At 42.1% G+C, this 23,256-nt stretch overlaps 1 protein-coding gene across 1 annotated transcript; it reads left to right on the forward strand.

Annotated features, from left to right (window-relative positions):
* The first annotated feature begins 376 nt into the window (after positions 1–376).
* Positions 377–4,358, forward strand: LOC139923907 (neurogenic differentiation factor 2-like). Its single transcript, XM_071914816.2, has 2 exons — positions 377–501; positions 3,266–4,358. The coding sequence occupies exons 1-2, from the start codon at positions 377–379 to the stop codon at positions 4,356–4,358; spliced, it is 1,218 nt and encodes a 405-aa protein (XP_071770917.1).
* Positions 4,359–23,256: the final 18,898 nt, after the last annotated feature.

Raw genomic sequence — 23,256 nt, forward strand, 5'->3', positions numbered from 1 at the left:
AATACCCTATAGGGGCTTACAATGGGTCTTGTGATACTCAATAGTGAGTTCATATTGACCTTATGGTATTTTTTTTATGTACGATAATCATATAATGATATCGCTACCATATTCACATAATAATAATCATATTATATTCCTAATATTCCTATAGGTACTTATAGTTTTGCTGTGATACTTGAATAGAATCCCTCTAAAAATTATTATAGGATTACTATAGTTCTTTATCGTAAGGGGATTGGTGTCTTAAACCTCCTATATGAGATTAACCCCCTTTTTTCCGAGACGTAAGAGGAGCGGTTTGCCTCCAATGCGTTTTTTTTTTTTTTTTTGCCATTCTCTCCTTATTCCATTTTCTCTCTCAGCTCAGTGACAGATGGCGAGTCCCTCTCCCCCAGGGGAAGCCAGTCTCTGTGAATGCGGCCGCATGTCAATCACCGGCTCTCATGTGATGGCTCTTGCCAATGACGTGCCAGCCATATGGGCCTGGCATCAGAGCTGGTATGTAACCCACCCAGTCCTGCCTCTGAGATGCCACACGGGCTCCCTCCACGCGTTTGGGCTGGGGATAGCAGCGCCCTGAAAGAGCAGGGTGGTAGGATATAGTGCTTTAATAGTAGTGTAGTGCCTCGCCTGCAGACGCATCCGTGCGGGGCTTGTGGATGTGATGCCCACCCGGAGAGAGATGGTGTAAACAAACCCGCTTTGCCCCGTCACTGAGCTCCAGCACGGAGGTAGGTTGCACATTTACAATCAAGGGTATCAATTATGGATCTGGATTCAAACGTTTTTCTTTCTTTCTCATGCCTATTGCATTGCCAGGGAGGAAATAGAATGGCAGTAACCTACACTGATATGTTATTTGTCTCCACTCTCTTAGAATAAGGGATTCTTCTTCCTCCGCTCTCTTATCTTTTCTCTGCGTCGGATCTGATCAGATAGGCTTTTAATCCTCGTTTCCAGCTCTTTATCCCGGGTCTCATTGAGGAGATTGATCCATCTACCTAGGCCTATTTAATTTGACAGATTAACTTTCAATAAATGATCAAATCGTGATTGATTTCAAAGATATATTCTGCATTTTTCTATTCATAATATGCATTTATTTAACGAATCATTTGGCGTTGTTTATTTTAGAGATGGGCATGGGAGTAGGTAAGGTCAAACTGTAGAATTATTTTTCTTTTTTTTTAGAATACCTAAATACCTGCGTGTGTGTGTGTGTGTGTGTGCGTGTGTGTGAGTGTGTGTGTGTGTGTGTGTGTTTGAGCGCGCGCCTCAGAGCACTGTGGGGGTAGAATTCTCCATAGAGTTACATAGGCTAATTGACAAGGTATTGGTTGGCATTAATTACATTGTGCTTACAAGATTAGAAAAAATACGCCCTTGGACTCCACACGCACAGCTGAGCTCAGTACTACAACCAAAATCTATCAAGCTTTTTTTTTGGAGGGGGGGTTATAGCTTTTTGTGTTTTTTAGATATCATTCTATTACATAACTTGTCTATCTAGACCAAGTTGGTTGATTTATTGTTAATAGCATGAATAGCATAAAAAAACAAAAAAAACAGATAGGCTTATATTTTCAATAAATAGGCTACAGTATTGATTCTGGCCACAAACAAATAAACCTGAATCCCACTTAAAATTAACCGTTCAATCAAATTATGATTTTCAAATATTTCCTTGTCTATTCTAGCCTGGCCTAATGTCCGTTTGAATATGGAGAGTTGTAGAGCCACAGCCCATCAAACCTCCGAAATATCAAATTTTGAAAACAAAGAACAGACTAAAACAGACGTTACTAAAGAAAAAACCTGCAGCATATCTTAACATGTAACAGAATAATCTATTTTATTTTGGCCATGCACTAAAGGGATGCCAACACATGCCACGGATTGAACCGTAAAATTATAGTTAGGAATAGGCCGGTGACAGATGACGGGGTTTTGGGGTGGAGATGATCTGACGGAGAGGTTCCTAAAATGTGGCTCTGGGACCAGGCAGGGGTCCTTCAGGGGGCTCCAGGTGGTCCCCAGCAAAATGGGGTTAAATTTCATCATTATTTCACTTAATTAGCACAATGAGACGATGCATAAGGATGACTGTTTTGGATCACTCTCCCCAGTGTTGTAGAAAAGTAGCATTTAATCCTGTACAGTAAAAATCTTCTCAGATGGGTTTCCTTGGGAAAAAATCTTATCAAATTAGGGTCAAATGCGTATATATTCAGGGGTCTTTGAAATGAAAAAGTTTGGGAACCCCTTGTCTAGGTAAGTCCGGAGTGCGGCCTGGCTGTGCTGGAATGCCTCCAGGTTATTAATTTATAGTGGGAGGAGGGAGAGGCGACCCGCAACCTAATGCGCCCCCTGGGACCTGCTGCTGAGGCGGGCCAGCACAGCTCCCTGCACCGGCCTGCTGGAGGGGACAGGCCGGGACACATGTGGAGGCCGTGGGGTGGCCAAGTCTGTTGCTTTTTGGCATTAAAATGTCTCCTTTTAGACATTATTCACCCTATACTGTCTTACATGTAGGCTAGTGCGGTAGTAGTAAATAAACAGGTGAGAAAACTGCGACCTCCAGTCGGTAATCAATAGGGTATAGGGCAAGATGATTATAAGCTTAACAAAAATTATATTTCAGAAAAGCATTAATTTATGTTTTTAAATGCCCTATCTTCATATTGACCTATCTGACATCAGCTTGATATTATTATGAATTTAAGTGATGTAGATTAATGTCAGTCTAAAAAACTGAGTTTAGAGTGACAAAATGTTCATTTTTAACCCCTGAATATTTCTTAACACGGCTTGGATCTCGTTTGCTAATAAACGTTATCAACTGGATGAATTTGGCCTATAGGTTTGTGGACCAGCCTTCCTTTAAGATGTTGTCAAAAGAGAAGAAAAAGATAACATGTATAGGACAACCCTTACGAAAAAGAACTTGTAATTCTATTGTACTTTTATAGGCCTACATGCAGCCTATCACTGCAAAACATCCTATAGTGATGCCATAGGGGCTAAAAAACGTTTAGGTCACTATAAACTCACTAATGACACACTAGAAGTTCCTATATGAATATTTTCTGAATAATGTAGTAATTTTTCGTTAGGAACGGGGCATACAGCCTTATAATAACAACTCATAACATTGTAGCAGGTTCTGTTGCTTTGACAGCGCATCTTTGGGTTCACACAATAGCCTCGTGCACAGAGGGTCACACCAACAGTCCAGCTCAAGTGTTGCCTGTCTCTCTTTCAGGTTGCTTGCCACCATGTTGAGCCGTCTGTTCAGCGAGGTGCTGCCGGACGTCCAGAGGCTCGCGGCTGGTTGGGTGGACGACAGTGAGAGCGAGGACTGTAAGGCCAAGGAGGACGAGCACGAGCCCTGTCACCTTGGGGATGACGACCTGGACGATAATGAGGCGCAAGAAGGTAGCAGTCGGGCCGAGTCCGAAATGGCGGGCGACGACGATGAAGATGAGGAGGTCGAGGAAGAGGAATGCGGGGATGAGAACGGTGGAGACAAACCCAAGAAGCGCGGCCCAAAGAAACGCCAGATGACAGCGGCGCGCATGGAGCGCTCCAAGGTGCGCCGGCAGAAGGCCAACGCGCGGGAGCGCACGCGCATGCACGACTTGAACTCTGCGCTCGACAACCTGCGCAAAGTGGTGCCATGCTACTCCAAAACCCAGAAACTCTCCAAGATAGAGACTCTGAGACTGGCCAAGAATTACATCTGGGCCCTTGGAGAGATTTTACGCAACGGGAAACGTCCGGACGTCGTGTCCTACGTGCAGACGTTGTGTAAAGGCCTGTCCCAGCCCACTACCAACCTGGTGGCTGGCTGTCTGCAGCTCAACACCAGGAACTTCCTGACCGAACAGTGTCCGGACGGAGGCCGCTTCCATGTGCCCAGCTCTCCTTTCTCCGTCCATCCTTACTCCTACCAGTGTTCTCGCCTCGCCAGTCCTCACTATCAGCCCGGCTCCGGTGCGCTCAATTTGCGGGGCCACTCCTACGGCTCTGGGTACGAGGCTGTGTACCCGCCAGGCGGGACGTCCCCTGATTACAGCAGCCCGGACTACGAGGGCCAGCACAGCCCGCCCGGCTGCCTCAACGGCGGCCTGTCCGGGAGGCAGCAGGAGTCCTCCGAGACAGACAGGAACTATCATTACTCTATGCATTACTCCGGATTGACCACGTCCCGGCCCTCCCACAGCATACCCTTTGGTCCCTCGGGAGCGCGCAGTGGTGCTGCGCATTCCGAAAACATTCCGCCGTTCCATGACGTGCACTTGCACCATGACAGGGCGCCCCCGTATGAGGATCTCAATGCTTTTTTCCACAACTGAGCCCCTCAAATAGTCAAACAAGGCTTGTAGACCCTATAATGACAATCCTATTGTAATATTACCCTATTGGTTAGGGAAACAAGGGGAGTTTCTGAAGGATGTGAGATGAAGTGGCAGAAAGAGTCCTCTGATTACCCTCTGTATTACTGATGTCATCCCTATAATATTGTACATTCTATCAAAGTGTGTCCCAATCCAGTATTTCCCATCAAATCCTGTATGCAGAATATGAGTGCAATTGACATGAACTATGTATAGGCATACATGAAACATGTTATGAAACAAACAACAAAAATAAAAACGTATTTTATAATTGTCTGATATGATCGAGCAAATCATCTTGTGAACATGAGGGGGAACATCCAGTCTCGGGCTATGTGGTTAGGCCTAAAGCATTTCCTCTATCGCTGTCATTAAATGATCGCAGCCTGACGTTGGCGATTCTTTTGTTCAAAATAGATACACAGAAAAGGTGATATGAAATATTATCAGCTTATCTTTATTTTTTTCTCCCTTGCCTGGGCAATTTTGTCACCTAATTTGTCGCTGCTGTAAAAGAGCCTCAATATGGATAGTGGTTTTCTTTGCGACAACTCAAATGTTTTGAGTTATTTGAGCTTTTCTGTCTTTTCAAAGTGAACATTAGCAGTGCATTTCAGAAGGTTATGTCCTATAACAACTTTGCTAATTGGTTACATCAACGTGATAAATCGGATGTAAAAGTAATTTCGCTTGGCGTATGTTTGTATTAATTATATATCTAACTTTCACACTGTAAAATTCAGATCCTGTCTATATGCATAGAGGCAGCAAGTGATGAGACTTGATTTATCTTGATTTCCGTTTTGCAAATAGATCATTTATAGGCTTTGTTAAAATAATAGAAACAAAATATAGTCAAATCTAAAAAAACAAAAAAACAAAACTTGAAGCCTGGCTATTAAAAAGTGTCATCTCCTGCTATGGATAATTAGGGGCCCATGACACCATGCAGCTAGGCTAACGCTATAGCCTATAAAATGTAACACATTATTAACATAGATTGTATTTTGGCTATAAAGTAGGAGCTCTGGTCTATCACACAAGGTTTTTTATAAATGAAATTGAGCAATGGGTAATTGGCCCATAGCATCAAGAAAAATGTCTTGCCTCAGTCAGGCCACAATATCACATTATGATGATAAAAAAAACTTAAACATTAAATGGGATATACAGAGAAAAGCAGCTACGGGTAGATTAATACAACTGGCATTGGTGGGTTCTATTATATTATAATAAATGCCTATATTCCCATATAAATTTGTGATCAGAGGAGACAGCAGGGAAGAAGGTTAAAAATGAACATGGTAACCTTTCAATTTGATCAAAATAATTTCACAAACCCTATAGTGCATATTGTCAAACAAACAAGCTTTGAAATCTGTTCAGATAATATCACCATGCAATAGTTTAAAAAAACAAAAATTGTCAGAGGTACCACAGTGCACATCAAAAGTGGTTACAATATTAAAATGTCAAATAGGATAGTATTTTAGTCTGTATTTCCATCCAGATTCATCCATCTGGCTTATGAGTGCAGTTTCGTGGGACTTTGCAAACTTTAAGTGGCCTTGACTGGGCGTACGAGACATAAGGCCTATACACTGTACGGCCCAATATGTCCTAATTCCTTTGGTGTTTCTTTTCTCTTTTCATCGAGATCCTGTTGATCCTGTTGTCAAATCTTGAGACACCCATCATTCAGCTAAAGATATCGCTCTGCAAACTGGAAATACTATGGGAATAATTAGACATTCCATATAGTGGGGATTGACAATGTTACACTGTTAAAATAAAGTGTTTTGAAATCCCACACAGGTGAGCTGCCACTTAAGGTATTCTAGTTTATGTTTATATTGCTTAGTTTAATAGAAAAAAAGCAAAGACTGAGGTTCTTGAGACCTGGTGCATTGACGCACTAAACAAAGCTCATGATATCAAAGAAGACCAGCACACTGAATGCTTTCAAACTCCAGAGTGAGAGCTTTGAATCAAAACCTTTTGATTTGTGCACCATATCTTAGTCTGCAGATACAGTGCATGCCCAGTATAGACACAAACATAACATTAGAAGTAATCCAAGGACAGTTTGTTGATTGTTATACAATGGATCAGCTGGAGACTAAACTGAAGTGCTCACTTCTCTATGGTTGTAATATTACAAGGATTGAATTCAAAGCATCGGTCCGACAGAGCAAACAGACAGAAAAGGCACCAACTTCTTCTTGTTGGACATACAGCTCATTTAAAGCATTTTTAGATGATATTATTTAGTTTGGTCTTCAGTGGACCTGACAGAGAGCAGCATGGTTCATATTCAAACCTGTATGAAAGCACATTTCCCAGGTTCCACAGGCTTTTCAGGTGAGTGTATTTGTCCAGCTTCTGGTTAAGTAATATAATTATCCTGTTGTGAAGTTATACCATTTACACATTTCCAAAATATCATAATTAAACTTAATTGCTTTAGATTAAGAAATTTGATTAAATGGATGAATGTTGCTCAGCAAACCTTGTTTGTTTTAGTTCCACCCAAAATGATTTTCCAAACTCTGCTTTGCAAAAGCCCAAATTTCGACTCGACCTGCTGGTCTGACAGGTCTGAGAAAATTATTAAAAGGTGTTACAAATTGCATTTAGAGAGGTAACTATAATTGGGATTTCAAGCAAACAGGTTTTAAAACACAACCCTGGTATTTCAAACCACTCTCACATTTTCTTTGAATGGTTGACAATTTGAGTTTATGTAGGCTAGGTTACTTATTGGTTATTTCCAAAATCAATAGTGGGAGCAGGCACCATGTTTGGACCGCTGCCCTGGGCCCCATATGCTGTTGCGGGCATCCAAGGGAAATCAGCATCGGGCACCGCAGGGTGGAATCTGGCCCAACAAACACTGACCTAGGCAAAAAGGAATATAATAAATGTAAGCATATTCTACGGGGTACGACAACAAGTTACATTGCAAAATACGTTCATTTATAATATTCAGAATTATTTTCACCTTTTGATTTGATTTAATTTAGCCAATTTAGCCTACAAGGCCCATTTGTCTCATTGCATCAAAGAAAGAGCTGGGCAGGTGCAGAAGCAGGTGAATCAATGGACCGTTGGTTTCAAATGAAGAAGCACCAGGATGGCATAATGGTCACACAAGCGCGCGCACACACACACACACACACACACACACACACACTCACACACACACACACACACTTCTCACCACAGATTTTTGGATATAGCAGTCCAAACGGATATAGACCACCAACAATAACAACAGAAGGAGGAAATAGGACTATAAATGGCTTCTAAGCAGTGATGTATTGGGAAAAATGCAGATATATTTTCAGAATTTACGCTTTTTTTATTTTTCTTAAAATACCATATCCTCATATAACTTACATCTGTTACTTACGCACCACTTGCTGATGTATAGCCTATGAATTTATGCCAGAAAAATTTAGGTCAGCCTAAAAATGTGGGCAAACTATTCTGCAAAAAAAAAAAAAGAGTTTAGGTGAGTTTACCCTCCACTCCATCCCTGCTACTAAAACTACAGACATTTATATAACATGGTTAGTTGTGAGTCTGGGGCTTAGAGGTGTGGCTGAATCAAACACAACCTGCCTGTTGGTCTGAATGAATTTGAGAGAAGCAGAACACAGTCGGGAAGAAACAATAGGCTAAATGACAGAATATTATAGTAGCCTACTTTCTAAATAGCTAAATTCAACGAAATTAATCTTTTGGAGACAATAATGAAGACTGGTCAGCTATTTAGCCCACAGTCTACTAAGAAAGGCATTTTCATTGGTCTGGGCCACAGGTAGCACACGACCCCGACAACTATATATGAAACAGATTAACGGAATTTCAGTCTTGAAAAGTTCAATATTGACATCGCTCTTATCTTTAGCTCAACCAAAGCGACTCGTCAGATATATTATTTTATCCATTATCTTCCGAATGAGAAGCCCGGACATCATACAACGACCAAACCAGGAGTTCATCACCGTATGACTCTATCGAAACTCTGTTTATGGGAAATAGAGCGAAAAAAAATGCAGCTTTCCCAAACAAAAAAATCACTGTAATATTCCTAGAGACACTTGTTTAAATTGTAGGCTACGCAATAGCGAATGTATGGTGAACTTATAGGAGGCAAGTTTTTTTTTATTTCCTATATAATATCACCATAGTAGGGTATTCATATAACATAGGATATTATATATAATTTAGTTTAGTTTTGATGCGATATTTCTATAGCATCCTTCTAAAACATGTAATAGGATTACATGAGCTGTTTTTCGGGAGGGTCAGCAGAGGTGAAGGTCGGGCCACGGAGGGCGAAGCGAGAGACAGAGTTGTGCTTTCATTTGCTCCACTCCCCTCTCGGTTATGGTGTAGATGTTTTTTAGGCAGGAGGGGCGGCGGTTGGCATAGGATTTGATGACTGAGCCCCGTGCCAAGTCGCTAAATGTCTGAGCACCAGTAAAGCCAGAGACCAGTAAGCCCACCATCACCATCCCGATGCCAGCTGCGACACGTGGCAGCCAGGCGGCCCCTGCCAAAGTGGCCCTTGTGGGAGGGCCCCAGTATTTCTTTCCTAATTCACTCAGCATCTGTTCATTATTCTCCACCGTTAAAGGAGGCTGTCCGCGCGCGGTCCTGAACAAAAAGCGACCTTTTTATGGTCACGCACTTTTGCAGGAACTGCAGAGAGGACGACGCTTGAAACTAAGCGGACATTTCTGGAAGGTTGAAAAGGTCTTTTTCCCCCCTCAGTTAGTCGCAAGCAGACCATGTGGTTTTACCTGTGGGCCTATCCTCATTTCGTTTAAACTAATAAGTGGGATTAATTCAATTTAAGGGCGACTATTATTAGGCTATTATTATTATTAATGTTATTATTATCATTATTATTATTATTATTATCATTATTATTATTATTATTAGACCATTATCAACATTTGAAGTGAAATTAGTCCTTGGAAGAATCGAATACCTATCGAGTCTTATGAGAAAGCTATCATTAAAAACCTTTGTGCCGATTCAGTTCGGACATTTGGGCATTTCTACTGTTTGAACTGTTTATAGCCCAGCGGGATTTCTTTGGAAAGTAAGAAAAACATTATCCAGGTCGGGTTCAAGTGCCATTATCTGAGCTGGACGTCGGGTAGCAGAGCTAAACAGAGCGATGATAAGCTACTATTATCATAATGCATTGGTTATGCTATCCAAATATCTATGACAAATGGACTTAACTCACTTAACTAAAGGCCATAAAATCAATTAATTGGGAACCTATTCAAGCGTAATTGTTAAAATGAATGTTTATAAAATACCATGCAATTACTGTAATTAAATAATCCAGGATAGAGCCCAACTTAGCCTCTTTACTAATCGTCAACTGATCCCCTAAAATGGCAACACCGCGTTGAAAATACAACATAAAGTAGGCCTAGGCCTACACGAATGTCCATCTGGAGAGTTTTAGTCCCATTTATCAGATTAGGCAAACATTTATCGGATTAATTATTTTGGAATTAATCTCTCCAATAAAAAAAAATCACGGGAATAATCAGTTTCATAATACTAATCATAATATAGATCATTTTGTTGTGCGGCAGATCTCGAGTGTCCATGGAAAGTGACAGAAATGGGAAGCGAAACTCTGCTCGTGAAGTGGTAAAATATTCAAAACAGCAATTTAAATATTAAAAGGTGAGTGGCAAAGTCCCACTGTAAGGCCATGATCACTCATCCAAGGTTCCCTGTGGGTGCCCGGCCTTACACACACACACACACACACACAGAGAGAGAGAGAGAGAGAGAGAGAGAGAGAGAGAGAGAGAGAGAGAGAGAGAGAGATAATGACAGCTAGAGAGCTTAGTTATGTATGTGTAAGTATAGTATAAGGATGATGTATGTTGTGTGTGTGTGAGTGAGTGAGTGAGAGAGAGTGAGTGAGAGAGAGAGAGAGAGAGAGAGAGAGAGAGAGAGAGAGAGCGCGAGAGAGCTCTATTATGTATTTGCAACATTATATTTTTTTGACACTTGCTCGACTTTCCCACACACCAGTTGAAGAGAGAGCTCAAAAACACAAAACACCACTTAACATGGGTTTGTCTAGCCGCACACTGAGCTGAATCCCGGAGTGTTTGGTAGAGAGTCACCTCCACCGCAGTGGGCATCGGGTGCCACTGCCTCGCGCTCACCCACCCCGCACCCTCCCATCATCAGCACCCTGCCAGCCTGAGCGCCACGCCCAGCTCTCTGAAAGGGACGAAGCTGGCATAGAGTGAAATTCCACTGCATCTGTGAAACAATGGTAGTATGTGTGTGTGTGTGTGTGTGTGTATGTGTGTGTGTGTGCGTGTGTGAGAGAGAGAGAGAGAGACAGAGATTTTCAAACAGTCAAACGGTTACGACGAAAATGGCTAAGAGGTTCTGTGTCTGTGTGTGTGTGTGTCTGTGTGTGTGTGTGTGTGGTATGTGTGTGTGTGTGTGTGTGTGTGTGTGATTCAACTCCCTGAACGCCCATCCATGCTTGTGGCTAAGTGTGTGTGTGTGTGTGGTACGACAAAAAAAAAAAACCTGCAGGAGGTGTGAGCGTATCGGAGCACATTGTGATATTTTGGTCAAGTCTACGCTCTCACAAAATAATAATAATACACACGCACACATACACAGAAACCCCCGTCCAACACAAAACCACACCAGCAGCCCTTCCACTCGCTCACTTGCCATTGAGTATAAAACGCACACAGAGAGCCCACATGACTGGAGGATTTGTCATGTTTGATGTGTGTGTTTACCCTAAGTGTGTGTAGTGCACAACGGTCTGCGTTGTGCATGGGAGGGTATAGAGGTTGTTGCCACTCTGCACAGATGGTGGGAGTGTTTTTTTTTTTTTTTTTTTTTGGAAGAGGAGGAGGAGGAGGAGGAGGAGGGAGGGGGGGTGGGGTGCGAGCGAGGAGGGGGGGGGGGGGGGAGGAAAGGGAAGGAGAGGAGAGGAGAGGAGGAGGAGGAGGAGGAGGGTTGCGCCTCTCTGATGCTGCCATGCCACGGTCACGCGGGCAGCAGTAATTGGCCTCCATATTGAGGGGTTTTGCGGTGCTGTGGGGTGGGCAAACTCCCAGCTGGACCTGTCAGATGGTATTCAATCCAGCTCATTGCCCTCGCTCCTCTGCTCCTTTCTCCTCTCTTCCCTCTTTCTCTCCGTCTCTCTCTCTCTCTCTCCGTCTCTCTGGCGTGTTTTTCTTCTTCTTGTTGTTCCCGTCCCTTTCTTTCCGTCTTCACTGTTTCTGTCTCATCCCACACATGAACTTCACTCTCTCTCTCTCTCACACACACACTCACTCACACGTTCTTATCCAGTCTCCTCCATCAAACACACACGACTTTATCACACACGCACCACTTATTTGGTCTATTTTTTTTTCTACACACACACACACACACACACACACACACATATACTGTATACACACAGTTCTTTCACCTCCCAGCATATCACTTTCTTTCTCACCATTCTCCTCTCTTTACTTTCTTGTGTCTAGTTTTTCTCTGGCTCTCTCGCTAACACACATGGTCACTTCTATCCAACACGTTCAACTTCTAAAAGTACATCACACCCTCGCCTAGCTCCTCTATCTCTGGTCACCCACATACACACACACTCTCTTTACACACGCTCACATACACACGCAAAGACAACGGATAACACACACCTCACCAAATTGGTTCTCCCAACAACTCCCACCCCTGCGATCTTCTCTCCTTCTATATTGTCTGTCATCTTAGAGTAGGCTTTGACTGATCATTCACCAAGACATCCTTCAGTCCAATTTTTTTCTTGCTTTTTTTTTCACAAATGGTGCAGTTTTTGGCAGAGACCTCTTGCCAGATACTGGTGCAGGTCAAGTTGGAGGTTCTGAAAGACAGCTGGTCAATAAAACACGCCCCAAAGCTAATTTCCTCACCCGATCCCCCTTTGCCTCAAGATCGTTCCATTTAGTTATTTAATCTGTAATAAGACGGACTGATACTAAGTGAAAGAACATTATTTCTCCAGAGGGAGGAAGCAGGGGCCGCATTACAGAAGAAAAATCCTAACTGGGTTTCCCGAGGTGAGAGACAATGAGATTTCACAGCAGGGACGTTTCTGTGATGCAGCCATCAACTTACATGCTTTCCCCTCGATGAAACACTGTGTTCTGTCAATAGCACTAATACTGAATATTTGCCATATACTGTATTTGATGGTTTTATAATGTAAATTTGGGGGGGGGTTCACTGCCAGGTGTGAGCGTGGTATCATGAGAACAGATGGATGGTAGTATGGACTGGTCCATTGTCACTGAGCTTTAAGAGAAGCCCAGCAGTGGCAGCTTTGAGATTAGACAAGTTAACTGGTGACCAGCAGGTCGATGGTTCAGATCCCCAAACCAAGTAGGAAAATCTGTGAAAGTGAATGAGTAACATTTCCCCCTCCCTCATCAACTAGCATCAAGGTGCCTTTGAGCAAGGCACATATTGGCTTTCGTTGAGCTGCTAAATCTCCAATGGTACAAACCTGTGGCTGTGCCATGTGAGACTAAGATGTTGATGTGTGTAACTGTATGAATAAAAAGCAGGGCATTGCTGAAAATGAATATGCATGCTCAGCAAACCCTCCCAAGATTGATAAAGGTAATCAGCTAATCAGCTAATCATCAGAACATGATTGCCACTTGTTTGCTAGTTGCTACTTTACATAACACAGCTAGTATTATCAAGATATGGCTAATTCATCATAATGCAAGTGATGCTATTACCAGCCATAATATCTCATAATGCCCTGTATCAATACCCAGGCTAAATTAAAGCCATGATAGGCAAGATTGCAATTTGTCTCAAAAAGAGACAGAACATGTTAGGTGCTTCACATAGTTCATACACTTTCACAGCACATTGCAATGTAACATAGCTGTGGACCTTAACACTGTAAAACACTGTATATTTTACTGAAACTTAGTGACCCACATTTGGTTTAAATTGCAGTTTTTTACAATAACTTGGGCCCAATTTTCACAGCCAAGTTTCAATATGCCAAGCTATTAATGCAAAGAGCCAAAGTGACTTGCCAAAATCTTCCCTTTAGACCCAAAATGCTGTGCTCGGATACAAAGTGCACCACTCTAAATCACAAGCTCTCTTAACCGAATTCACCACCATGTACAGTAAGCAGAATGTTCCAGTTCTTATTACTGGACATGCAGTTCACTAAATCAACTCAACATGTATTATCAATCATGTCTTGTTTCTTCCAGTGACATTACCTTGGTTAGTAGCACTGCAACACAACTGCTAATTACTTCACAACTACATGAAAAGCTGTTAGTTTTTTTTGGGTTACTGTTACTAGTTTAATGTATTATGTACACCTCACAGTATTGTGCTGCTATAGAAATTGTCATCTTCAGGGATTACAGTAAATTTCAGTATAGTATTCAAAATATCGAATGTTTTGGTGTCTTTACAGGACATAAACAGTCTTATTTTTCATATCGTTCTTGGATCATGATGGACACAGTTGCATTTGCCAATATGTGCCGATGCAAACAAGTTCTCTCTCTCTCTCTCTCTCTCTCTCTCTCTCTCTGTCTCTCTCTCTCTCTCTCTCTCTCTCTCTCTCTCTCTCTATCTGTCAGTATATATGAACTTTAAAAAAAATACATAATCAGAATATCAAAGGGAATGCTCTCTGTACATAATTCAAAAAGATAACTACAACTGAGTTTGAAAACCTCTTGTTCATTGCTATTAGGATAGTCTCAATATTAGGAACTGAGCATTGCTAACTCTGTTTTGATGAGAATTATTTTTGTTTGGCAGCATGATTTGAATAATGACCAGTTTATTTTAAGATGCAGCAAGGACTAAAATTCAACCAGGAAAAAATCCAATGTTCTGATGCATGATGTACCACCTCATTTGATACAGTTAGCCTATTTTTATTTTGCATGCTATATGTGATTTTGAGCCCAAAATTAGGAGTACAGAATTTTGCATGAAGAGTTTCGCACTTTCAAACTCTGTTCTGAAAATTGAGTCAAAGCCATCGTAAAAAAAAAAAAAATCAATCAGCAATTGACCCATCTCCAAAATGACTCACATTATAACACGACTTTTTCGCAGACAGCCCTAGAAAAACAGAGTGATGTTACAGAAAAGTGTGGGATGCCAATGAAAATAGCTTGTATGAGTATTGGATGTACTGTAAAAACAGGCGAATGTGTATAGGCAGCGTTTCAGCCTTCAGCATTTAATCATATTGCTAAATTTGACATCAATGTACATAACATCATTTTGTACAAAACATTTATGCCTCAATAAATAAATAGAAGAATGGTCTAACACCAGATAAAGAACATGAAGCACATTGTGAATTAACATCATGTTCTGACCAGTTCTGATCAAAGACTACATTAATTGAGCAAACAAGTGTACTAGTATATGCACACAAAGCGTAATACACACATGGCCAAACACACACATAGAGGTCAGACTCACACAAAGTCAAAACCAATGGGTGGCTACTAAGTCAGGGCCAGCATCTAAAGAGATGTGTGTGTGTGTGTGTGTGTGTGTGTGAGAGAGAGAGAGAGAGCGAGAGAGAGAGAGAGAGAGAGAGCTTATTCGCGTATATGCAGTAGTACTGTATTGTATGTTGGTGTATGTGTGTGTGTGTGTGTTGTGAGCATCTGCATGTGTGCGAGGGACACTGTGGTTGTGTTTATATGTGTGAGAGAGTGTTTAAATTCAGTGACAGCTGTTCATTAGTCCATTACAACCCCACACTGCTGATTCCTCAAAGCAGCAGACAGCAGCAGAAAGAGAGACTGGCGGTGGCACACACACTGGCAGCGCCGCCTGCTTGGGGAATGGCAGGGATTCTGCAGAAAGGACAAGGGAAATTCAATAGATGGAAAACCACAGTCGATTATTTATGTTACATCAGTCTAATTTAATTCATACCAATGACAATTATGAGCCTATTTATTATCAAGACCAAAGGTTGAATTCTATGCTACATATCTATGTTGGGGAAAAAAATGCTGGTCAGTATTTAAAAAATACAACTGATTATATCCTCTAAAATGCTGCTCTTTTGTACGTAAAAGTCTTTTGTTAGCCAAATAGCTTCAAGTGGTATATACGAGTGCTTTTTTTAATTTTTTTTTTTTTTTTACTTTGGTGAAAAGTGATCATTGCTGTGGTGTTTTTGCACTGCACTTAAAAGAGATCACCTGTCACTCAAATAGTGTGGCCAGTGTGACCTCGGATTTTGAGTTTCTGTAGGTATCACTCTTTTCTTTGTCTGTTCAGCCATGGTGGCTGTCACTGCTCATGTTAAATACCCAGGTCTTCTTCTATTTATTCCAAACATACTTTTGTTATTGTTGCTGGAAATGTTAAATGCATCACTTCTTGTGTACCGGGTATTTAGAACAGAAAATGTAAAAGCTTTCATGAACTATTGAATCACTATTGTGTTATCAATCAAGGATAAAGAGTAGCAAAATGGACATTTATTTATAAGAAAATGTCACAGATTTGTAAGACTTTTAATAATATTCTGTAATACTTTTTACATTTGTGTTGGTAATCGTTTACGAATAGGTGACAATTTTATCGAAGGCTGGATATCTCCTGTCAAGGCCCCACAAATAGTTTCAGTTCTCATACACTATGTAATGTCTACAGTAATAATATGGTCTATTTGCTGTGTATAATGTACATCTGGGGGGCTTTATGCCATGTGTGAGCGGGGCATTGCGAGAACATATGGACGGTGGCCAGCATGGGTCTATTTCACTAAGCTTTAAATGAAATCCATACACCTGGCAGATACCTGTCCTACCTGCTACCAGGCCCCAACAGGAGTTTCTGAGATACTTGCGCTGGAGTATTTCAATTTTAAGGAATGGTATATTTTCACTACATTAAAAAAAAAATTTAAATTTCATTTTGAAGTAAACACCCTGCACCACATTTTAGTTGCAGTATGCAGTTAATTTGATGGAAAAGGTTCAGCATAGAAAACATGTCATAAGGTAAAAAAAAAACCCTTTCATTTTCAAACCAGCTAACATTAAGTGAAAGCAATCAGAGCAAGAGATGATTAGAGTTGATGCAGAAATGAACAACAGAGGAAACAATAGAGAGAGACAGCCATGCGCTCTTGTATTCTTTCTCCATATTTCCTCCCTTCAACTTCTCCATTCATATCCTATGAGGACCAGAGTGAGAACATTCGCCTGGGAGTCAATGCATAAAGACAGAATACCTGTAAACAAAGTAGTTGCAGTGCAATACATGCTGAAAGTGCATTTTTGAGGTACTTTACTTACATTTTAGGGAACCTAATATTTGACTCTACATTTGAAAAGAACTGAAATTGAATGAAGTTTCAAAAGCTATAACCGCAGCAGTCATTATCAGGTTGTAATGGAGAAACAACCAAAGCGGTGGATTTATTTAGAATTGGAATGGAGCCCTGCAGACAAATGTGTGTTTGCACTGGGATAAGCCTTGCAACTGCTAAATGGCAGAATTAAAGAGAAGTTGCATGATGTGTGAATTATTCATTCCAAAACTCTGTAAAGTAAAAAAATATCTATCACGCTTTCATAAACGCAATGTTAACTCTTTAGTTAGTGATGAATAATAAAAAGTTTATTTTCAATATACAACCAGTAATTTTTAAAATGGTGGAAATCTCATTTTATAATTAAATTTTGTTTTTGTTTTCGGTTGATCAGAATGCTCCATATGGCTCCTTATGAACATAATCTCAAATTTCTTATAGCAAAAATCACACTCCAATCATCCTTTCAGTCATTTCCCATGGATCAAATCCCATCCTCTTCCTCCTTCTCTCTCTCTCTCTCTCTCCTCACACACACTTCCTCTCTCTCTCTCTGTCGTTCATGCCCCTTCTTCCTCTTGTGCATCTCTCTCTCCCCCTGGTGCTCCTTCTTGCTCTCCCTTCCTCTTCATGTCTGCCTCTCCATCTCCCTCCACCCCTCCTTGGGTGCTGAGAGGAAGTAAACAAAGTGGAGTGTGTGTCCCGATGCCAGGCTTGAGATGAGGTATTGACACAGCAGCCCGCGCCTGCTTTCTCAGATTAAAAGAGATTATCAGAAGGGGAATGAAGAGACGAGCTCTCACTCTGCATCACTGTATGGGGGAATGGGGGGGGTCATCCGATGAATTGAGGTGAGACTTGAGGGTCGCACAGAGCGTGATGGCATTGAACACATGCTCATGCATATGCACACATGCACACGTGTGTGTAGACACACAGAAGCACACAAAAACACAGACAGCTCTGTTATCACTTCAGTTACCAGTCATGGAAGTAGCACAATTGCTTTAGATCTAACAAAAAACATAGAACTGAAAGAACGAAACCTGTAAATTTCTGAGTGGAACATGGCTTAATTATGGCATCTAGTGGTTTGTGTCATGAAAAATGACATGAATGTCACCTCGGGGCAGCTTCTTGGTCAGAGCACGGTCGCCATTTCTTCAGACCAACAACCCTCTGTTTACCAACAAACAAAACCACTCAGTTCAAACTCTTCAGATGAAAAGAAAAAAGAAAAGATTGAATCAAGTGTGGGTATTTCAACTCCAAGAACCAAGCTTAAATCCAAGGGTTTACATATGCCGTGCCAGCTATATACAAACAGAGGTCCACACACAAGGTCTTTCTGAGAGAATTTTAATGGTGATTTTGAAACAGCGCTATAATTTTAGTCTTGTCCAGCACCAGAAACAAATGGACGAGTGTAAAAAGCTTCTTTTGAAAAATAAAGATTTTAGTGATGCTAATTCTGCTTCTTCAGCAACGTTTTGGATTCTATTTGTGCAAAATCTAAAGACTTCACTTATCTATAGAAGTGGATAAAAAAGCGTAGGTGCCCTAGTAGCCGTGGACACAGTTCGACGGTGACAGGGAATCAAAAGTCAAAACCAGTCAGCTAATGGGTAGCTGTGACAGTCGAACATCAGAGCGAATGGAGAAGTGCATCAGTTTCCACCAGGATGAATAAATCAACACATTCCCCTGAATTAATCTCTCTCAAGTTGAAATTTTATTACCGATGCGCTCGGACATCTCCATGGTAACAGGAATTCCACTGCCATTCCCATGTGGATTAGCAACCAGCAACTACGGACTGACAGTGTGACATGTATTGACTGTGCACGCCTCCACTGATACATGCATGCACCACACACTTACCCACACACACACACACATAGAGACACACACACGGAGACACACACACACTGCATATTCCCATCCTCCACGTAAAAATACAGAATATTTTGGTCCTTATCACATTTGAAAAGAAAATGTCAGATCAGTTCTACACAAAATACATTTCTAATGACTGACAACACATGTTTTGTACAGTGTAGTGTTTGTGCTTTTGCAGGTACACACACAGACACACACACACACTCACACACACAGACACACACAGAAACAGTCCACTTTGAGTCTGGCTGTTTTCTTGGTCTTTCCAGTTGGCGGCGGCCAGACGCGGCAGAGTTGGCACAGCCAGAGTCGGAGTGCCAGGGGGAATGGAGCGCCACATGGCACGTTCATGGCAGGGCCAGCTGGGGGGGAGGGAGACGGCGAGGGGCTGGGTGGGAGGGGGGTTTGCGGGGGGAGGTGGGGGGAGCTTTCGCATCTTAAATTCCACAACATCTGTTCAATAGGCAGCACCATATATACCACCGAAGCTGGTGTGTTTACAGGCAGCCACTTTAATTGGGGGGTTGGTGTGTATGTGTGTGTGTGTGTGTGTGTGTGCGCGCATCTGTGCATGCATAGGTGTGGAAGACGAGGGGAGGGAAAGGGGGGAGTGATGGGGAGGGGTGTGGCTGCAGGATATTGAGGGTAAGTTTCAATTTTGCTACCCTTGGCTCAGCAGCTTTCAGTGCATGAAATACAGCCTTGGTCAAAAAAGCACAAAATCAAACGAGTGCTATTAAATTCCCTTCACATATGGCCGTTTTGCTCTAGGCTGATTTATGGCGTCTGACATGAACATCACAATTGGTAGTTCGACACAACAACTGGGTTATGAGTAATTTCAGCACTATCTATCTACGTGTAGTCTTTATGCGTTTGAACTGGCTGTGTACCGGTGCGTGGGGATGCAGCACTCTTTTCTCCACTGCTGAGGAAATGTTAGAGACGCTCACACACACACACACACACACACACACACACACACACACACACACAGAGCGAGCAGAAAGACTTCTCACCTCAGCAAATGAACTGAGGTCCGAGTACGGTTCTTCCATGTGCACGTGCACGTACTGTACATGCATGTAAATACAGACACACACGTACACACACACACACACCTAGTCCCCCTCCTCGTCATGCCTGCTGGCACTATGGGGAAAAGTACCCCCCCACCCCCATTTATCTGCCCCCACTCCAACCCCCCCCCCTCCATGGCAGCCGACGTCCCTCGCAGCGTGGCGTACCATCTGCTGCCCCCCCCGCCTCCCCCTCCACCACCACCCCTCTCCCCAAACCTCCTCCGCCTTTCTGCGCCATCCTACCCATAAGCCACCTCTCTAGGCCGGCTCTGGGCGCCACCAAACAGGAGGCTTTAGCGCAGATCACTTCACCACCAATACCCCCGCCAGCACAGGGACACACGCACACACATGCACACACACACACACACTCGCACACGGACATGCAGTGTTTATTAAATTATACACACTTAAATATAACACCTCAATGTGTTATCATTCACAAATACAATTCACTATTGTGCATGTGTATTGTACATTAAGTAAGTTCAGGACAGTGACAGGATGGGAACACAATACACACACACACACCGCAGTGTTTGAAACAGGAACAGATCTGTGGCCCCTTCAGTTTGAATCTGACCGATCGACAACAATACACTACAAACAAAAATGACATTACAAGCCACAATACAGCAGGACGAATGCATAGAGCAGGAGAGAATGCATAGGGTCTGCTGCTCGCTCTCATGAATGTTTAATCTGCGAGGCTCTAATAGGGATGAAGTCTGTAAAAGCCCCTCCAACACCTTGGGGCTAAAAGTGAAGCCATGCCAAAAGCCTAATTAAATGTTTTTTAAACCTTTCCCCTTGGAGAGGACATAGAGTGGTTCAGTCTAAAGTGTGCCTGAGCTACATTAAGGTGGGTTTATGTGAACCTAACTAACTTTGTAAGGACAGTTTATAGAACCAGGGTGGTATTATCGCTACTTGAAAAAAAAAAAGAATATACCTGTACACTTGTTTTTAACTCCCTTAGTTTATTTAATGCAACATGGTGCATGTTCTTCATCAGACATATACATTCTCTGCAATTTCCATTTCATTTCATCTAGACTATGTGACTCTAAAATTCCCCTTTGAAACCAACAAAATGAAAATGGACATTGGTCCCATGGGCCTGTTAATACCTAGATCATTTTAGGTAAAGCCATTGAGACTGACCAATCATTTGTCATGTTCTTTGGCTATAATTTCACTTTAAAAAGGGAATATGTAAAAAGCATGTCAAAGATGCTTAATTCAAAGTTTGTAATCATTTGTTATATCACACCGTCCTTTATATTCACATAAGAAAAATGACTTTGGTCCAAAACAAAACAGATATAAAGAGCTTAGTAAATAATTCACCTATGTTTTCTCACCACTGATATTCTCACCACCATGGATTTGGTTATGGATTAATTCCACTAAACTGAAATGACATGAAATTTCAAATGAAGGAAAAATGACAACTTTTACAGCATTTTAGCTGTAAATCCACAAAACTTTGAAAATTGAAAAGGCCTCACCTGAACATTGAGACCTGCCACTTTGTTATAATTTCTAGATTGTCATTTCCTGAACTGCATGTGCCAGAAAGGCTGAGGTCCCCAGAAAGATGCTGGCAACCAGGATTGGGGTCATTCCAGTTGAATTCAACTGATTAAAGCGCTGAATTAAAATTTATACGCTGCATTGACCAAATTAAAAAGTGGACTGACTCCTGACCTTAGTGACCAGCCCTCCCTAATTCTGACACACAGTTGTGAAAAGACATTAGGGGCCAACATGAAGCGGGTGTAAGGCATCCTGATAGAATGTGTGACCACCTCTAATATGGTTCCCACCCTGACCACAGCTACATAAAAACTGCAATGAAATCTTATTTTCTTTACCCATTTTATTTATTCATTTAAATGTTCAGTGATGTTGTTTTTTTTTGTAAATTACCTCTTTATTTAAAGGCCTAATGTATCCTAGAGTTTCCTCTGCCATTGGATAGGTGGGGTTGGTCATCCTGCCTTCAAGAACTGCCAACCCACCTAAAAGCATTTCGTTAGCATGGATTTCATTGTTAGTGTCCCATGGTGTAAATGGTTTCAAAGCTTTTTTCCGCCCTGAAATGAATAAAATTCTGGGGGAAACACTGAATACTTGTATTTTTTTGGCATGAATGGTCAAATTTAAAGATATTAAATATCGGCAGCAAATATTGGCTAATGACAACTTCAGTCTAGATATAACGGTATTGGCAAAAACCCATATTGTGTGTGTATGTGTGTGTGTGTGTGTGTGTGTGTGTGTGTGTGTGTGTGGTGAAGGAAGGAGGGAGGGAGGGAGACAACTGGACAGTGTGCACCTAAACAGAGGAAGATGGATAGACAGGGAAAGGGCCACTGCTGTTTGTCCATTCATCTCAGGTGCACATGGAAGAGCTCAACAATGACAGCTCATCCATCAGCCACAGGGGGTTCTACTGAGCCTGCTGGAACAGGACCAAAAACCATCTCTATCCATCACACATCACACTTCTCTTCTCTTCTCTTCTCTTCTCTTCTCTTCTCTTCTCTTCTCTTCTGTCTTATTTTTGTGTCCACGTGCTTTGTTTGCACCCAGTACTGTCTTTTTCTAGATCGTTTTTTTCACTGGTCTTGCTGGTCTTGCTATTGTGTGTGTGTGTGTGTGTGTGTGTGTGTGCACGTGTGTGTGTGTGCGCGTGTGTGTGTGTGGTGCTGACAAGTGGCCAAAGCTCAGGTCTGGCACATGGGAGAAAAAAAGAAGGGAGGGAGACAGAGGGGAAATGGAAAGAGGGCAAAAAACTAGAGATGGACATACGGAGATATACACAAAGAACGGCTGCACGCAGAGGAATGAGAAAGACAGCGACTGAAGGAATAGAGTTTAGCGGGTGGAGGACGAAGGAGTGAGAGAAAAAGGAGAATGACAATGAGAGTGCGTGGAGAATATGTGCGAGTATGTGTGTGCATGAGAGAGAGAGAGGGAAAGAGAGAGAGAGAGCAAGGTAAGTAGCGACACAGCAGCTGTCGACCTAATTCCTTCCTAACACAGTGCTTGTGCTCTGATTAAGAAAGCGATCTGGCCTTTAATTTCCTCCTGACACCGGCTAATGCTCTGTATCTCAATCGCCTTCCCCAGCTCTTCCTCTCGCCACCGCCACATGACACCCCGCACTCAGCCAATCAGAACGGCCGAGGCTGACCTGCCTGGGGCTGGGCCCGACGCTCCTGGGAAGAGTTAAAGAGACACGTCGCCTCCCCAAAAAAAGAAACGAAAAAAACACAGATTTCATTATCTCGCACATATTTTCATAACTTTCTTTATACAAAAAACAAACAAGGAACAACTGTGTTCGGTTAAGCACATATTGACAGCTATTGAGTGAGAAATTATCCTCCAAATGACATCAACCGGTCAGTGCTGAACTGTAGGCATGGCCTTATGTCTTAGTGACGGATAATGT

This window comes from Centroberyx gerrardi, chromosome 20 (assembly GCF_048128805.1).
Source record: "Centroberyx gerrardi isolate f3 chromosome 20, fCenGer3.hap1.cur.20231027, whole genome shotgun sequence".
Lineage (NCBI taxonomy): Eukaryota > Metazoa > Chordata > Actinopteri > Beryciformes > Berycidae > Centroberyx > Centroberyx gerrardi.

Excerpts from the sequence above, each read along its gene's own strand:
- LOC139923907 (XM_071914816.2), top strand. The coding sequence starts at position 377 with ATGGCGAGTCCCTCTCCCCCAGGGGAAGCCAGTCTCTGTGAATGCGGC. Across the intron at positions 502-3,265 it reads TGGGCCTGGCATCAGAGCTG|GTTGCTTGCCACCATGTTGA; the intron begins GTATGTAACCCA and ends TCTCTCTTTCAG.